General features: G+C 42.3%; 1 protein-coding gene across 1 annotated transcript in view; it reads left to right on the plus strand.

The window, feature by feature from the left end:
• The window catches only part of tmtopsa (teleost multiple tissue opsin a), a 93,176-nt gene that overhangs the window by 8,406 nt on the left and 65,077 nt on the right, over window positions 1-19,693 (plus strand). The window contains exon 3 of the mRNA XM_037681531.1: window positions 18,002-18,235. Coding sequence (XP_037537459.1) covers window positions 18,002-18,235 — 234 coding nt within the window. The remainder of the gene's footprint in view (window positions 1-18,001; window positions 18,236-19,693) is intronic.

Raw genomic sequence — 19,693 nt, forward strand, 5'->3', positions numbered from 1 at the left:
TGGTGGATAAAATTGCTCCATTTTGAGGAACATGATGAATATTGGTTGAGATCTGGTGAATAAAAATTCTGCAGCAGTCGCCTGTTCAGGGCTGAGAGCAGCAGCACATTCGACTTCCCCCTCGGCTATGGGCTGCGATACCGAGGTAACAAATGTTTGGTTTTTCACTCTTACTCTGACTGAGTGGAGGAAAATGAGCAGAGGTTGAGTTAAACACTGTCCACCTTCTCCCTACGAAGACTCCTCTCAACAAACAACAGGTAAAAAAAAGCAAGTTGCAGTTTTTTTGTGTTATAACAATTAAACACTCAGTGTTCGCAGACACACAACACGTTACCATGTGTTTGTGTTACCATGTGTTTGTGTTACCATGTGTTTGTGTTACCATGTGTTTGTGTTACCATGCTTGTGCTCTTTATCTTTAGTGCAGTTTCTGTGTAACACTGCGAGGACACCAAATAACAATTACTCTAATCCCAGTAGTGTTCCCTTCACTTTCTTTTTTTCTCTTTGGCCCACCTTATCTGCTTGCCTTTTTGAAAGCGCACTCACTTCTTTGTATAAATGCAGAGGAAGCTAATAGAAAGTACTACTTTAGTGTTATCTTTCTCTGTTTCTCTTTGTCTGCAAGTTTTACTTTAGTTTCCCCGTCATTTGTTTGTTCTATATCAGCTGCAGCTCCTTTGTTTCTGTTTCAAGCCCTTTATCCCTTCTTTGTGCTGAATTACACATGCACTCTTATCTGTGCTTCTTTTGCTCCTTATACAATAATAATGCAAAAAGAATGCTCTATAATTTTCTTGTCAGGCCTTGTGGTTTTACACCAGCTGGGTCAAATTAAATATTGTTTAAATTTTAGCCCTTGGAACATCTTATGGGGGGGGGGGGGGGGGGAATCACCCACAAATTTATAATTGATGCTTATATTAATTATTTTATTTTGGTGCAGTCAATAAACACGTCTTTTCTAAGTGTTTTTCTGCTTTGTCAGAATTTTTTTAAATGCTCCTGTAACCTCACGGTAACTTTACTACTGCAGTGTTGTCTAGTGAAAAATCGACCACTGAGAAATTTCATTATTTTATTTTATTATTTATTTCATTGGGGGGAGTGGTGGCGCAGAGGTTAGAGAGGTGGGCTTATGATCCGAAGATCGCCGGTTCACGCCCCGGCCCCGACAACATCAAAATTGTGGGTGGGGTAGGGGAAACACCCACACTTGCCCCCACCCTCATTCGCCCCACACTGGGCCCATGAGCAAGGCCCTTAACCCCCACCATGTGCTCCCTAAACAGGTCTCTCTTGAAAATGAGTTCTCGTGGCTCAATGAGACTAACCTGGATAAATAAAGGCTAAATGAAAAAAAAAAAAATTATAAATGCATTTTTAATTTCCATTTTTTATAATTTCATAAAGCAATGCATTCCTCTCAGTAATGCTTTTTTTTCTTTTTCTCTCTATCCCTATTTTTTTGTTTTTAATTAGCCCACTAGATAGTGCTCTGCTTTAACATTTGAAGGCATCTGTAAAAATGTACAAAGATATTATTTCCCGTCTTATTATTTTAAGAAAAAAATTAAATGAAAAATAAATAACAAAACCATCCTTGTTGAACTACTGAGCCATAAGTGAATGTTTGACTTTAAACAAGGCATTATCTTCAGCTCCCTGATCTGCAGGGTATTCACAAAACTTTGAAATGGACATTTTAAAAATTGTAAAAAAAAACCTAAAAAAAAAACTTGTGATGTACTAATGAGAAAAGTTGCTTGTACTGGAAATACATTTTCCATTCATCTGTTTTCTAATACATTATAATATGTATTACTGTATATTATAATCCTTCAAAACCAGCCACTAGAGAGCACAAGCCAGTGTCTCTCTGTCTGGTCCCAATCCTGGGTAAATGGTGAGGGTTGTGTCAGGAAGGGCATCCAGTGTAAAACTGTTTTGCCAAAACTAACATGCAAGTTCATCAAAGTGACACCATACCGGATCGGTTACAACATAACAACGACCGCCATCGGTGCTGTTGACAAACAAGGTGTGGGCAGAAATTGTGCTACTGTTAGTCAAAGATCACGAGGAGGAAAACGTGTCAGGATACAGAGGGAGAAGAGGAAAGTGAAGAATGTAGGACTGAGGGTTGCAACTCTAAATGTGGAGACAATGACAGGCAAAGGCAGAGAGCTGGCTGACATGATGCAGAGAAGGAAGGTAGATGTTTTATGTGTCCAAGAGACCAAGTGGAAGGGCAGCAAGGCTCGCAACATTGGAGCAGGGTTCAAACTGTTTTACCATGGTGTGGATAGAAATGGAGTAGGGGTGGTCCTGAAGGAGGAGTTGGCAAAGAATGTAGTAGAGGTGAAAAGAGTATCTGATAGGGTGATGTGCCTGAAGGTAGAAGTGGAAGGTCTGATGCTAAATGTTGTCAGTGGTTATGTTCCACAGGCTGGATGTGATGAGGAGGATAAAATTTAAATTTGGAAGGATCTGGATGAAGTGATATAGAGTATTTCCAGGGAGGAGAGAGTGGTGATCGGAGCAGACCTGAATGGACATGTTGGTGAAGGAAACAGAGGGGATGAGGAAGTGATGGGTAAGTTTGGTGTCAAGGATAGAAACGAAGATGACAGATTGTGCATTTTGACAAGATAATGAAAATGGCTGTAGTCAGTGCTTATTTCCAAAAGAGAGAGGAACATAGCGTGATTGTCTTTGTGGAGGAAGGAGTACACAGGTCGACTACATTCTGTGCAGAAGAGGAAACCTGAGGGAGATTGGAGACTGTAAGGTTGTGGCAGGGGAGAGTGTGGCCAGACAGCATTGAATGGTTGTGTGTAGAAGGATGTTGTGAAGGAGAAATATACTAAAAATCAGAGAAGAAGACCAAATGGTGGAATCTGAAGAAGGAAGAATTTTGTGAGAAGTTCAGAGAGGAGCTGTTAAAGGGTCTGGGTGTTAAGAGTTTCCAGATGACTGGACTACTACAGCAACAGTAATTAGAGAGACAGGTAGGAAGGTACTTGGTGCGTCATCTGGACAGAGAATGGATGATAAGGAAACCTGGTGGTGGAATAGTGAAGTGCAGGAAGATATTCAAAGAAAGAAGTTAGCCCAAAAGAAATATGACAGTGAGAGGACTGAAGAGAGAAGACAGGACTATAAGCACTAGTCATCATTAACTTCACACAGACTCTCTCACTGGTACATTTTCATCTTTAAATCACTTCTTGGTCTGTTGCTTTCATACAGTATATCTCCTCCTACATGTCACTATGTGAGTGCAGCTACAGCATGTGCACTCAGGACATTATTACATGCAGTGTTCCCTCAGTGCGGACTGAACTAGGCAAAAGGGCCTTCTACTCTGCTCCCATATCCTGGAACACCTTGCATAAAGATCTGAAGCTGTCAACTTTGACCTCTGTAAGTGGCTTCAAAACAACTGCTATGTTCATGGCAAAAAACCAACACAGACATGTTCCTGTTTTTAGTATTTTACATTGTTTTATAATGTAGCTGTTCTTGTTTCATTTTTAAATATCGTTTTCTTCCATTTATTTTTCAACTTAAATGCTTTTTTTATGATTGTCTACTGTTGTCATTTGTTGTCTACTGTTTTCATCATTCTTTGTTAAAACAGTTCTCTCTTGTAAATGAGTCCTCGAGGCTCAGTGAGGCTAATCTGCATAAATAAAGGTTGAATGAAAAGGAGATGCAACATAGAGCAAAGAGGGAGGTAGATAAGGCAAAGCATAACGTGTATAATGAGGTGTAAGGAAGGTTGGACACTAAACAGGGCAAGAAGGAATTGTACCGATTGGCAAGACAGAGGGATCAGGCTGGAAAGGATGTGCAGAAGGTTAAACTTGTTAAATATAGGAATGGTAATGTTCTAACAAGTGAAAAGAGTATGACAGGATGAAGAAGAATTACTTTGAGGAGCTAAATAATGAAGAGAATGAAAGGGGAAGAAGAGTAGATGCCCTAGAAGCTTGGACCAGGAAGTAGGAAATATTAGTGACAGTGAAGTTCAGAAAGCTCTGAAAAGAATGAAGAAGGAGAAGTCCGTAGGACCTGCTGACATACAAGTGGAGGTTTAAAAATGTCTTGGAGAGATGGCAGTGAGATTTTTGACTCAAATATTCAATGACATATTTTGAGGGTGAGAAAATGCCTGAGAAATAGAGAAGTGTGCTGGTGCCCATTTTTAAGAACAAGGTTAATATACAGAGATGTATCAACTACAGGGGGATTAAGTGGATGAGTCACACAATGAAGATCTGGAAGAGAGTTGAAGAAGCTAAACTTGGAGCGAGAGGTGACTATTTGTGAGCAGCAGTATGGTTTCATGCCAAGAAAGAGCACCACATATGCCGTATTTGCTTTGAGGATGCTGATGGAGAAGTACAGAGGGTCAGAAAGAACTCCATTGTGTCTTTGTGGGTTAAAAAAAAGCATATTAAAGGGTGCCGAGGGAGGGGTGGTATTGTATGAACAAATCTCGAATGGCAGAGAAGCACGTTAGACTCGTACAGGACATGTATGAGGACAGCAGGACAGTGGTGAGATGCACTGTAGGAGTGACAGATAGCTTCAAGGTGGAGGTGGGATGGCATCAAGGATCAGCTCTGAGCCCCTTCTGGTTTGCTCTGGTGATGGACCGACTAACAAATGAGGTCAGGCAGAAACCCTCGTGGACTATGATGTTTGAAGATGACATTGTGATCTGTTGTAATAACAGGGAACAGGTGGAAGATGCTTTGAGAGGTGGAGGCATGCACTTGAAAGAAGAGGAATGAAAGTCAGCTGTAGTAAGACAGTGTGAATGAGAAGGAGGCTGGTGGAACAGTGAGGCTACAAGGAACGAAGGTAACAAAGGTGTAGGACTTCAATTCCTTGGGGTCCACTGTTCAGGCAAATGAGAGTGTGGTACAAAAGGTGAAAAAGAGTCCAGGCAGGATGGAAAAAAGTTTTAGGAGTGATTTATGTCAAAAGGGTGTCAGCAAATGTCAAAGGAAAAGTTTACAAGACAGTTGTGAGATCAGCTATTTTGTATGGTCTGGAGACAGAGACATGGACAAAAAGACAGGAGACAGAACTGGAATTAGCAGAAATGAAGATGTTGAGGTTCTCTTTAGGAGTGACAAGGTAAAGGTGATAAGATTAGGAATGAGATCAACAGAGGTACTGCTCAGGTTAAGGGGCCGGGAGATAAAGTTAGACCAGACTGGTTTGTACATGTTTTCATTTTTGAGGTGGGGGGGACCGTGGGGGTCTTTCGTCACCTTGCACTCTCTGTTCACGCACCTTGAATGTCAGGCACTCAAGTTCAATTTTGCTACACAGTAATTAATGTAAATGGATACTTTCACAGTCATCAGATTTGAAAAGTTTGCAACAAAAATCTTTTTTTGGAAATGAAAAAAAAGTAACAAACTGCAGCCATGAATAAGGTGTTCTTTTTCCACAGAGTGGTGTAGATAGACATTTCTCTGTTTATCACTAGTAAAGCGTTATTAGTGAAATCATCATGATCTGACTGTAGCCTGTTCAAACCCGCGTGCAGGAAGGGAATGAGGCTCCAGTAAATAAGTAAAAAAAACAGTTTATTAATTAAATAAACAAAACAAAAAGCTGTCGGGGCAGCAAACTTACTTTTAGGAGGACACACGGGAATACAGAGCATGAAGCCTTAGGACAAGGACAATCCAGAGACACTGACAAGACATCAAGGGGCTGAATATATACAGACACTAACAAAGTGAAATGAGTGACACCTGCAGTGATTAGAATTAGACACAGGTGTGACAGTGCTGGAACACAGGAGGAGAAAAGCTGAGGGGTGACAGGCAAACATGAGGGAAAACACAAAATGTAAGACAAGACCCCAGAAACCCTACAGGATCCCCCTCTCAAGGGATGACCACTGAAAGCCCAAAGGAGAGCACCAAAAGGACAAAAGTATGGCGCAGAAGGAACAAATGAAAAGCCGACAGGCAGGAACCTGGGAAAACACAGAAACCCTAAACCCCCCTGAGTCAAGGTGAGAGGTCAGGAGACCTTTCACGGCAGGATAGAGGATCCGGGGGGCAACCTGATGACCATCCATCAGCAGGCCAGAGGTCTGGCAGGCGGCCAGAAGACCCTCCACGGCAGGACAGAAGATCCTCCACGGCAGGACAGAAGATCCGGGGGGCGACCTGACGACCATCCATCAGCAGGCCAGAGGTCTGGCGGGCAGCCAGGAGACCACCCATTTATGGCCAATGGGGAGACAACAACTGCAGGTGAGGAGACCCCGGGACAGCTGCGGCTTGATGGGCAAGGACCTCTGGGGGATGAGCAAGGGCCTCTGGAACGAAGACCTCTGGAGGATTAGCGAGGGCCTCGGGAACGAAGACCTCTGGAGGATGAGCGAGGGCCTCGGGAACGAGACCAGCCTTGGTGCTGGTACGGGACCCAGCGAGGTAGGAGCTGGTGCGGGAACCAGCGTTTCAGGTGCTGAGGCAGAACCCAGCATGGTAGGAGCTGGTGCAGGAACCTGCATTTCAGGTGCTGAGACGGAACCCAACATGGTAGGAGCTGCTGCGGAAACCAGCATTTCAGGTGCTGAGGTGGAACCCGGCATGGTAGGAGCTGCTGCGGAAACCAGCGTTTCAGGTGCTGAGGCGGAACCCAGCATGGAGGAAGCAGGAGTGAGAACCAGTGAGTCCAGGGCTGGTGCGGCGACCAGCGTTTCAGTTCCTGAAGCTGCTGGCATGGAAGACCACACAGGTACAGCTGGAGGTGTGGGAGAGAGATCAGCTGGAGGTGAGCCGAGAGGTGAACCAGGATGGGCAGGAGCGAGCAGAAGCGAGCGCAGCATGCGCCTCTCCATCCATGCCCGCCGGAACTGCTCCCACATCTCAGGCGAGGTGTCAGAGTTGTCAGCCCTGGTGTACCTGGAGATGACATCCTCCACAGTGATCATCCTCCCCCAGAGATCGCTGGGGCTGCAGGGTTTCTCCCCCCCAGCGACAGGTACGCAGGGGTGTACGGCTTCCTCCCCCCCAGCGACAGGTGCGACGTCCTCCCCCCCACGAAGGGAAACACACGGGCATGACTGGGTTGTGTCTGAGGAGGGACGTGCTGGAGTTTGGTGGAGCCAGCTCAGTTCTGCCGCCCGTTCCTCCTGCGGTGAATCCGAGCAGACTGCCCCCCTCCCTTTGAAGACCGCTCCAGGAATGCAGGAGGTGGTTGGGGAGGAGGTGGGTTGCGAGGAGCTGCCGCTCTGTGGAGGTGAAGAAAGGCAAGGTGGTGAGGCAAAAGACCCAGGTTTAAAAGCCAGGCGCGTACCTAAGTACAAAGTCTTTCTCCTCTCCTCCTCACGCTGAGCGGTCTTCGCTGCCTTGCGGGCTAGGAACTCAAAAAGAGTTATCTTCCTGCTGGGTTCGGTATGGTCTCTGGATTCTATCATGATCTGACTGTAGCGTGTTCGAACCTACGTGCAGGAAGGGAATGAGGCTCCAGTAAATAAGTAAAAACAGTTTATTAATTAAATAAACAAAACAAAATGCTGTCGGGGCAGCAAACTTTCTTTTAGGAGGGCCCACAGGGATACAGAGCATGAAGCCTTAGGACAAGGACAATCCAGAGACACTGACAAGACACCAAGGGGCTGAATATATACAGACACTAACAAGGTGAAATGAGTGACACCTGCGGTGATTAGAATTAGCCACAGGTGCGACAGTGCTGGAACTCAGGAGGAGAAATCTGAGGGGCGACAGGCAAACATGAGGGACAACACAACATGTAAGACAAGACCCCAGAAACCCTACAGAAATGAATTCAATTCAATTCAGTTTATTTATATAGCGCCAAATCACAACAAAGTTGTGTCAGGGCACTTTACAGGAACATTCACATGCATAAAAGCCAATTAGTAAAGTTCTTTATCTAAGGATGAAATGAATAGCATCTGTTTTGTGTGTCACCCTCTCATAATCGCTGTTGGAAGAAGAAGAAACATCGGGTCAACGTTTCGGGCTCTACCTCTGGTCTTTATGTGCAGCTTTTACGCACGAAGCGTGTTGGAGAGCCTCGGCCCGCCCTGGGACCTGCTGGACCCGGAGTGCTTTATAATTGTATCTGGTGAGATAAAAAGTAAAAAGACCATCCGAGTGCGCGCAGCAGGAGACCTGATCAGAGTTCAGAGAGAGGAGATCTGTGGGGGATTGACTCAGGTTCTGATCTCTGATTAAAGTGGTTTGGACTGATCTGGGTCCTTCTTTCTTTCTCTGGACTTTAGCACAAGAAGTTTGACTGAACAACAATCAGTTTTGGACCCAAATATTTCTCTACGTTTTTCTTTTCATTTTAGTGCACACGCAACCAGCTTCTCATGAGCAGCAGCTCCAAACCAACAGACGAGGACACATTTACTTTTATTTTTGGTTCTGAGTTTCTGAAAGGATCCAGATGTATCAGAGCCTGAGTCTGTCTTCCTCCCAGCCCCCCTACCCCCGCCATGACACCCGGAGCTACCTCCACTCCCCCGCCAGCTCCCCGGTTTACGTCCCCACCACCAGAGTCCCAGCTATACTGCCCACACCCTACCTCCAGACCCAAGCCCCCCATCAGAACCACAGCCTGAGCGGCACCCCCGGCTGGACCTAAAATGCTGCGGACGGCTCTTCCTTTGCCCCCCGGCAGCCCCCACATCCCACACGACTTCTCCTACCAGTGGCACGCCCGGCAGCACCAACACGGTTGGGGACACCTTCCAGAACCTGCTGGTTCTGGGGAACGACGGCCAGTACGTGCCTGATTATTTTTTTCTTCTGTTATGTCAGAGATGAGAAGGTACGTTCTCTTTTTCTCCTCCTCTGGCTAAATTTTCTGCAAAGTGACCTGCCATCGCAGCACAATGACAAACTCCGCGCAATTATTTGTACCCTGACAGCAAAAATTATCTGTTGATAAATTATATGGCACAAATATATAATTCTTATTTCATTTTGAGGCTGATTTGGTCCAGATCCTGACGAGAGAGGAGAGCCAAAATATTTTTTGCAAGTGTCAGGCAGGCTCATGATCTCAGCCCGACCTGGAGCTGGTGCATGTACTGTATATAAATCCTCCGGTGAAGGTTTTGCAGATCTGGCGACTTGTAAACGGATTTGGCCCAGATCTGAATACTGCAGGTTTTTCCTGTACCTCTGTCTGTATGTAGACACACACGGTGTTGGGTGTGTCTGTATAAATGTCTGGGACCAGCTGACAGGCAGGGCCATGAAGTGGCCCTCTGGTTCAGAGTTAGACAGATCTGTTTCTGAAAAAGAAATCCAGTTTTACTTTCAGTTTCAACAGGTGTCTCTTGTAAATGAGTCTTCAAGGCTCAGTGGGAACCTATGATTGCTCACGTATGATTGTGCAGCTACCCATCCAGGCTGTCGCATTGTAAAGTTTGCAGATGATACAGCGGTGGTGGGATGCATCACAAACAATGATGAGTCCAGCTACAGGCAAGAGGTGGAACACCTGGAGAGCTGGTGCAGAGAGAGTGGCCTTCGCATCGATGTGGGGAAGACAGGGGAGATGATTGTGGACTTCAGAAGGAACAAAAACACCTACACCCCCCTGAACATAAGAGGATCTGCGGTGGAAGTGGTCTCCAGCTACAAGTACTTGGGTGTACACATGAATGACAACCTCAGCTGGAGCAACAACACCACCAGCCTGATCAAGAAAGCTCATCAGAGACTCTACTTCCTCAGACGGCTGAGGCGAGCTGGACTGGGAAGCTCAGTCCTCACCTCCTTCTACAGATGTGCAGTGGAGAGCATCCTGTGCTCCAGCATCAATGTGTGGCATGGAGGCTGCACAGCTGCAGAAAGAAAAGCTCTGCAGAGAGTGGTGAAGGCTGCACAGAAATCTGTTGGAATCAGCCTCCCCACCATCACAGACATCTACACCTCCAGATGCAGGAAGAGGGCCACCTGCATCATGAAGGACCCCACTCACCCAGCACACACACTTTTTGCCCCACTCCCCTCAGGAAGGAGGTTAAGGAGCATTAAGTGTAGAACCACTAGACTGAGGAACAGCTTCTACCCTGAGGCTGTTAGACTCATGAATCTCTAACTAGAATAATCACTGTGAAAAACCATATCATGTTGCTGCTGATCTGTTTCATGTTGCTGCTGATCTGTTTCAATGTTGGTGTGTTCATGCGTGCACATCTGCTCACGGACTCATGTTCATGTTTGTGCTGATGTTCAATGTTTTATGTTATGAGTGCTTAGTGTATAGTTAGTTGATGTTTTTCTTGGTTCATATCTTAGATGTTATTACTGTTTTCCTTATACATTTTATTGTTGGATGTAACTGGGACCCTGTGTACATAATTTCGCTCCACCACATGTACCACATGAGGTGCGAATGACAATAAAGAAACTCTGACTCTGACTCTGAACCTGTATAAATAAAGGTCTAATAAAAAAAAGTTTCTTTACAAATTTAAAGTTATTTAAAACTCATTTTAAACTGCAATTAAAGTCATTATGCAAATAAACCAAGTTTTACAATTATCTGTTACCTTTTAAAATTGTTTATTTTGTTGCATTGAATCATAAATGTATGGTGGCTCTAAGGTGTAAATGAACAACATTTGAAAAAACGGAATCACATTAGAAAAAAACAGAATTACGTTAAGCCCAAGCGGAAGTGGCCCAAATCACATTAGAAAAAACAGAATTACATTTGAAAAAACTGAATCACATTTGAAAAAACTGAATTGCATTTGAAAAACAGAATTACATTAGAAAAAACGGAATTACATTTGAAAAAACAATTACATTTGAAAAACAGAATTACATTAGAAAAAACAGAATTACATTTGAAAAAACAGAATTACATTTGAAAAAACTGAATCACATTTGAAAAAACTGAATTGCTTTTGAAAAACAGAATTACATTAGAAAAAACGGAATTACATTTGAAAAAACAGAATTACATTTGAAAAAACTGAATTGCTTTTGAAAAACAGAATTACATTAGAAAAAACGGAATTACATTTGAAAAAACAGAATTACATTTGAAAAAACTGAATCACATTTGAAAAAACTGAATTGCATTTGAAAAACAGAATTACATTAGAAAAAACAGAATTACATTTGAAAAAACAGAATTACATTTGAAAAAACTGAATCACATTTGAAAAAACGGATTTACATTTGAAAAAACAGAATTACTTTTGAAAAAACAATTACATTTGAAAAAACTGAATCACATTTGAAAGAACTGAATTACATTTGAAAAAACGAAATTACATTAAGCCAAACAGGAAGGTTTTTTTATTTTTTACTTTATTAACAGCATAAAACCGAACAACAGAACAATATACAGTACACACATAATGGAGATGTGTGTACTGTATAATCTAAAACAGTTAAGTCAGCTCCTCTGGATGTTAAAACAACAACAACAACAAAAATTATAGAAACGTTTGTCTTTCATCCGAAAGACTTCTTCAGTCTGAGGAGCTGTATTCACCTGAGTCTTATAAATAGCACCTTCTCATAGTGGATCAACCAGTTTGTTGTTGACATTCAAAACTTGCTGTTCACATGATCAAGGAGGATCATCAGCCTAACAATGGATCGTTAACACCCTGATGGGCACTTGCTATTCACAGGAGGCTGAGTGATACTAGCAATAACAGCATTTGTAAGAGGGAGACAATTGAACACGGAGGCCTCCAGAGGACCTGACTTAACATTTTTAGATTTTTCTACCTGGATTATTGAGCATGCATCAGGATGTACTGTATATTGTTCTGCTGTTTGGTTTTATGCTGTTAAAAAAGGTTGTTTTTTTTTTAACTTCCTATTTGGCTTCATGTATTTCCGTTTTTTTTTTTCAAATGTCATTCCATTTTTTCCAAATATGATTCCATTTTTTTCAAATGTAATTCCGTTTTTTGAAATGTAATTCCGTTTTTACTAATGTGATTCATGCCACTTCCACTTCGGCCACTTCCACTTGGGCTTAATGTAATTTCGTTTTTTCTAATGTGATTCCGTTTTTTCAAATGTAATTCAGTTTTTTCTAACAATATTCCATTTTTTCAAATGTGATTCTGTTTTTTTCAAATGTAATTCTGTTTTTTCTAACAATATTCTATTTTTTCAAATGTGATTCCATTTTTTCAAATTTAATTCCTTTTTTTCTAAAGTGATTCTGTTTTTTCAAATGTGATTCCGTTTTTTTCAAATATAATTCCGTTTTTCAAATGTAATATTGTTTTTTCAAATATGATTCCATTTTTTCAAATTTTACTCCGTTTTTTCAAATGTTGTGATTTTGTTGTTTTTGTTGTGTTTTTTCAAATGTAATTCTGTTTTTTTCAAATGTTATTCATTTACACTTTAGAGCCACAGTATAAATGCAATAAATAGAACCCAAAACCCAAACTCAGAACCCCCCCCCCCCCAAAAAAAAAAAAATTCAGGGGTGCTGAGTTAAAATTCAGGAGTGCTTGAGCATCCCCCAAAAAAGGCTAAAATCGACACTGACCAGGATTCATCTACCAGTTAGAAGATCATGACATGCCAACCTAACTAACACCAAAATTGCCATATTTGTGTAAAGTATTTTTCATGACATGTTTCTATCACCATGATCATAGTCACAGTCTCATAGACCAGACTGACCAGCGTGGCCGGTCCAGCTTTAGGTTCTTGATGACCCAACCACACCAATACACATGGCATCCACACTCTACATTCCACCCTAGGCCTTAACATGCCGATGAACCATCATGACTTCACTGCATACATTCTGTTCATATTCAAATAAATCCATCACACTCTTACTGCGAGTAATGGGAAGCAAGTAACATTTTTATTTATTTTTTTATTCAAAGGCCTTGTCAAGAACTTTAACATCATTCTATCTGAATTTTTACACTGTTACACTAAATATAAATGATTACTTGTAGAAGTTGGAGATTATAAATTTTCATGTCACATCTTGGCTAATTGGCTTTTCTAACAATAGTCTAATCTAAATATTCTTCTAGATGATTAATTTGCTTCTGGAGCTTAATATTTCCCTTACGCATTAAAAGAGAAGCATACTGAGGTCATCAATAACACTCAAGCTGAGAACTGAACAGCGGGTAGTCTTACTGGTAAAGGCATGAGTGTGGATTTGAGTGTATTTTAGGCAGTTTCAGGACACAGAGTGATGTGCTGAATACCCCCTACATCCATCCTCTGCTAAGTGATGAGTCATGGGGACATAACAAGCACTTCTCTGTAGCTAAGCTAAGGCTCCATTTACACGGACACGGCGGAGGGAAACGTAGGTTTTTTCTGATGTAGATTCGAGGAAAAAATCCACATTGACACGGAGCACATCAGTGTTTACATGTAACCAGGAACCACCCTCCGAATCTGTTGTAGTTGCCATGCCAGGTTGGGGCTGTGAATTTTGTACACTCACCTAATGTGCATGCACACTGCCTGGGACAGCTGTCTGTAAGGTCCTTCCTCTGGGTTTAAAGCCCAGTAATAGCAAAACTTAAAGCTTGATTTTGGATATGAATTGACGGACCTGACGCCAAGCAGGACTGCTTTGTCTAACAGCTCCAGCTCGACACCGGTCACAGAGAGAACCAGCACTGATGAGGAAGATGTCAGACTTCCCAGTCTGGTGATAATCAGTAGCCGTCGAGCAATGCTACAGCAGGTAAATCAACATGCTTAATAATCCAACATTTTTCAGTCAGGTCATCTGGATTGAGTTAAAAAAAATCCGATCTCACAACAGGAAATGAACCTCCGAACTGGAAATGAAAATTCAAGTTACTGAAAGTTCAGTAAATATTTGAAAAGTTCACAAAATGCAAAAATGGACCGTTTCTATTACCCAAATTGCCTAGAATGGAATCAAATAAGGAGGATTTTTTGGAAGCAGACTACAACCAACAAATAAACAATAATTTGGAAGAAGGATCAAGCCTACTGTCATCCTTCCACATCTATGGAGAATGCTGCTAACGCTAGCGCTGGACAGCTGGAGAATGGAGCCAGCACGTTCAGCTACCTTTGGGCAGCAGTTCCCGGCGAGTCCTCTTCGTGGTCTATCCTGGTCTGATCCACCAGCAGAACCCCAGAAAGACGAGTGGTGCCCTCCACTCTGACTCGGTAAGGAGCAGAAACTGCCTCTGGTTATGCCATTTTTAGCTGAAACAACTTGATAAATCTTTTCCTGCTTGCAGTGATAATAAATGACTTTATCTGATCACATTAAATAACTTCTTTCAACAAAAATCCAAAGTAAACTATTTATTAAAATAGTCAAACTTTGTCTAAATTCATGCACGTATGTATAAAACTGAAATAATTCCTGCTCAAAGAGTCAATTTCGTCTTAGATAAGAGAATTAAGCCTCAATTGATTCATTATTATTGTTTGTTTATTATTGTTGTTGATTCTTAGTTTGATTACTTTTGTAAAAAAACTTCAAAGACAAATTTGGTCTCTTCATTTACATGAATATTTATTTGTTCTGGTATATAACTCGCTGTAATTAACAGATTCAACTTCAGTGATTGATTCTGATCATTAAAGGGTGAATATATTAATGAAGTAGTTGTTGGTCAGTAAACGGACCAGCTGGTGTCCCTCTTTAATGAATGAAAAACAAATAAAACAAATGTAGTGGAGCTGAGATGGAAAAGGTGTCACCCTTCTTCCTCCATCCCACCCTTCGTTATGGCTACAAGCTTCTATCCTGAGGCTGTTAGACTCATGGATCCCTAGTCAGGATTATCACCGTGAAAATTACTGTAAAAAAAATCACTGTAATGCCACTTGATTGTTGATATGTGCTGCTGACTATCCATGACGCTGATTTATTTCATGTTGCTGCGTTCATTCATCTTCATCTGCTCACTTTGTGCTGCTGTTGTTTGGCACATTGTTTCGTACTAGTAGTGCTTAGTGGAGTCTTAGTTTAGTGTATTTCTTAGTTCATGTCTTAGATCTTATTATTGTTTTTCTTTACAATTTGTATTTTTGTTGGATGTAACTGGGGCCCTGTGTACATTCCACCTCATGTACCATGATGTGAATGACAGTAAAGACACCTTGACCTTGAGAACTGAAAGAACAAATGATCCTTCATAGCACCCTCAGTAAAATGCTTAGCCCCCCCCCCCACCCCCCCACAAAAAAAAAAGCACCTGCAGAAAAATATCTATGGAGCCACCATTGACTTACGCACAGTTTTCAACAAAAAGAAGTAGCAATTAAATCTGACAACTCTGATTTTACATCAGACACAGCATTACTGCAGTTAGCCGGGAGAATACAAATCTCTATCAAAGGTTAAATGCCTATCGTTTCTATCGTATGTATTGTGCATGCCTACTCTGGACCCTCTGTTTTCATGTCTTGAGGACATAAAATCTGGATGACTGTGAACTTCTATCCATCCATCCATTATCTTTTACCCGCTTCTTCCTTTTTTGGGTCACGGGAGTCGCCGGTGCCCATGTCCAGCAATCATTGTGCAAGGGGCGGGGTACAACCTGGACAGGTCGCAAGTCCATCACAGGGACGCATAGAGACAGACAACCATTCGCTCTCTCACTCACACCTAAGGACAATTTAGAGTTACCAATCAGCCTAACATGCATGTTTTTTGTCTGTGGGAGGAAACCGGAGCACTTGGAGAAAACCCTCGCATGCACGGAGCGAGCATGCAAACTCCACCCAGAAAGGTTCCTGGACCAGGATTTGAACCGGGGCAACCTGCTCGCTGAGACAGCAGCTCTACCAACTGCGTCACCATACTGCCCGGCTGTAAACTTCTTAAAGTTAATGAGGAAAAGACTGAAGTGATGGTCTTTGGAAGCTCCACTGAGACCCCCTGTGTCAATGTTGTTTCCTTGGCTCAGTATATTAGTCCAACTATTACAAGAGGTTAAAGTTGATGCTGGACTAAAGTTAGAAAGTCACATCAGAGCAGTTGTTAAATCTTTTTTTTCCCATCTGAAGCAGCTAAATTAAAACCAATTCTTTCTCAGCGGCATTTTGAAACGGTAATCCACACCTTTGTGACCACTCAGCTGGACTACTGTAACGCACTCTATACAGGAATCAGTGACACGTATCTTTCGCCTTCAGAAGTAACAGAATGCTGCTGCACGGCTCTTAACTGGCACACAAAAGTTTGACCATATTTCTCCTGTTTTAGCCTCTCTGCACTGGCTGCTCGTACATTTTAGGATACATTTTAAAATTATTTTATTTGCTTTTAAAGCTTTTAATGGACTTGCCCCGCCCTATCTGTTTGAGTTGCTACATCCATACACACCCTCTCGATCCCTCAGGTCAGCTGATCCTGAGGTCAGCTCCTGACTGTGCCAAAGACAAAGTTGAAAATATGGAATAACCTTCCCTTGAACATCAGACAAGCCTCTTTCCTGTCTGTTTTTAAATCCCTTCCTAAAACCCATCTCTTCTCCCTGGCCTTTGACACCATCTGTGATGTTGACTTTTAATTATTTTAATAATTGTAATTATTTTAATCATTTTATATTGACTGATTGTATGATTGTTATATTATGTGTACAGCAATTTTGTCCTATGGGGATTTAAAGTGCTTTAAAAATAAAGCTGGTATGGTATGTTATGGTATGGTATGTTATGGTATGGTATGTTATGGTATGGTATGTTATGGTACGGTATGGTATTGTACAGTATGGTATTGTATGGTATGGTATTGTACAGTATGGTATGTTACGGTTAGGGTGTGCTTTCTTGCATTTTTAATTCTATTTTGTTTTGCATGAGGCATGTGTTAATGTGATTCTGTACAATACTTTGGTCTGCTGTGGTGTATAAAGTGTTTTACAAATAAAGTTGGGTTGGATTGAATAGGAAAAACACTCCCAGATGTGTGAGTTGAAGGTCGCATGGATTGGGGGCTCTATCAGACATTCCCAGTTTACCCTCACTGTAAATTTGGGTTTACTAGGTCTCTCCAGCAGCCTTCCTCACCACCAGTTCCATCTCAGAACCTGGTGGTGATCAGTTGACAGCTCTGCCCCTCTATTCATCACAGTGTCCAAGACATAGGGCCACACTTCAGACAAGATTACAAAATCAGCCATCAACCTTTGGCCTAAGGTAGCCTGGTAAAAGTATAATTGTGAACCACATTTTCATTGAACATGGTGTTTGTTATGAACAACCCATACTGAGCACAGATGTTCAGTAAGCAAACACCCTTCAGGTTCAGATCAGGGAAACTGTTTCTCTCAATCACCCCCTTCCAGATGACTCTGTTATTGCCTGCATGGGCATTGAAGTCACCCAGTAGAACAAATCGGTTCTTCTCATCCAGAACATTTCATTGCGCTGTTGACCTTGTGTTAACCTGTATACGACAAATAAACAACATAACATAACAAAACTTGTACCAGGTCATTATTCAGGTAAATAATTTTATGTAGAGACAATAGAATATGACCACGAACAGGTGCTAAAAAACATGATCATATCCCTCCAGTTTTAACAGATTTACACTCTCTGTCCATTAATTTTGTTGTTTGTTATTTTACTCTCTTTTCAAGTTTAAATGATTCGGCTCCCAATTTTTTTTAACTTTTAATTGACTTTGTAAACCCAAAACACACTGAGATCCTTCAGTCAAATGTTCTTAGTGCAACCAACGGCTAAAAATAAAGCCCAGAGGGATTGGGCTTTTGCAGTGGCAGACCCCAAAATCTAGAACAGACTTGCCACTTGATATTCAAACTGCAGAATTGATACAGTCTTTTAAATATTGCCTGAAAACTCACTTATTTCATTTCAAAATGTTTCCTCTTCTAGTGGATTAGAAAGAAATTCAAATCTAAAAGCCAAAATAAATATCACCATGGATGACTGCCAAATAATTAAACTCTTCTGGTCTTTCTCTTTTCCTTCACTGCCTCCAGGTGAGTGGGATCAATGCATCACTGAGCAAAAATCGAGAGCAGCGTGTGCTGTTCATGGTGGTGGTCATGGTGATCTGTTACCTACTGTGTTGGCTTCCATATGGGATTATGGCCCTGTTGGCAACCTTCGGACCTCCAGGCCTGGTCACACCTGAGGCAAGCATCATCCCTTCAGTGTTGGCTAAAACCAGCACCGTTATCAACCCAGTCATCTATGTCTTCATGAATAAACAGGTGAGGGCCAGAGAAGGACTGAAGCTGGGCTTTAAAGTATGCATAAATGAATGAATGCAATGGTGATTTTATGTGTTTAAATCTTGTAGTCTGAAAAATATTTTGCCTTTAAAGTCCTGAAGCAGTTGGCCTGCAATGAAGGAGTTGGAGTTTCAAGTTCACCAGTATGCAGTCACATGTTGAAATGTCTCTGAACCCCTCATTGCCATATGTGTCTCGTTGGTGTACTTTAAGGCTCCATTTACATGGACACAGTGGCTTAGTTTTTTTCGGATGTTTATTTGAGGAAAAAATCTGCTTTGACACAGCACATTTTCTGTGTTTACACGAATCCCCCAAATCTGCTGTAGTTGCCATGTCAGGTCCTTAGTTGGTGCTGTGATTTTTGTGCCTAATGCTGTCATTTCTAACCTGGGCCCGTGCCCGACCCAGCCTGACCCAAAATTTGGGTCTGGCCAGGCCAAAATAATGTGCTGGATGGGCGGGCCAAGTCGGTGTCAGGCTTTTGATTGCGTCAGCGGATGCGAACAGCTGACGATCCAATTTAGGTCACCAGCTGCACACAGCCGTTTGACCGCGCACTGTCCGGCCAGTTGAAAGAAGTAACTGCTGAGCGGACCAGAACTGAAGAGGATGATGTCGGACTTTCTACTCCGGTGATAATCAATAGCCAATTTACAGCAGGGAAATGAACATTCTTAATAATGTTAGCTTGTGTTTAGGTACTTTGGTTACACAACAACCAATGAGTTTTTATTTCTCCTGCAAGGAGAAGCTGTCCTCCCACCAGAGGTCAAGGTCAAGGTTCTTTATTGTCATTCGCATCACATGTTGTACATGTGGTAGAACAAAATTGTGTACACAGACTCCCAGATACATCCAACAAAAGTATAATTATAAAAGAAAAACAGTAATAAGATCTAAGATATCCATCCATTATCTTTACCCGTTTATTCCATTTTGGGTCACGGGGGTCGCCGGTGCCCATGTCCAGCAATCACTGTGCGAGGGGCGGGGTACACCCTGGACGGGTCGCAAGTCCATCACAGGGCCACATAGAGACAAACGAGACAAACAACCATTCACTCTCTCACTCACACCTAGGGACAATTTAGAGTTACCAATCAGCCTAACATGCATGTTTTGGTCTGTGGGAGGAAACCGGAGTACCCGGAGAAAACCCACGCATGCACGGAGAGAACATGCAAACTCCACCCAGAGGGCCCCTGGACCGGGGTTTGAACCAGGGACCTGCTCGCTGAGAGGCAGCAGCTCTACCAGTTGCGCCACCGTGCTGCCCGATCTAAGATATGAACTAAGAAATACACTAAACTAAGCTGGTGAAGATTCTCAGTCATCCAGGACATGATGAATTCAAAAAGCGTTCAATACAAAAACAACTGGACTTTATTTGTAACAGAAGACGTTTCGCTCCTCATCCGAGGAGCTTTCTCAAAT

This window comes from Nematolebias whitei, chromosome 9 (assembly GCF_014905685.2).
Source record: "Nematolebias whitei isolate Nwh7 chromosome 9, NemWhi1, whole genome shotgun sequence".
Taxonomy (NCBI): Eukaryota; Metazoa; Chordata; class Actinopteri; order Cyprinodontiformes; family Rivulidae; genus Nematolebias; species Nematolebias whitei.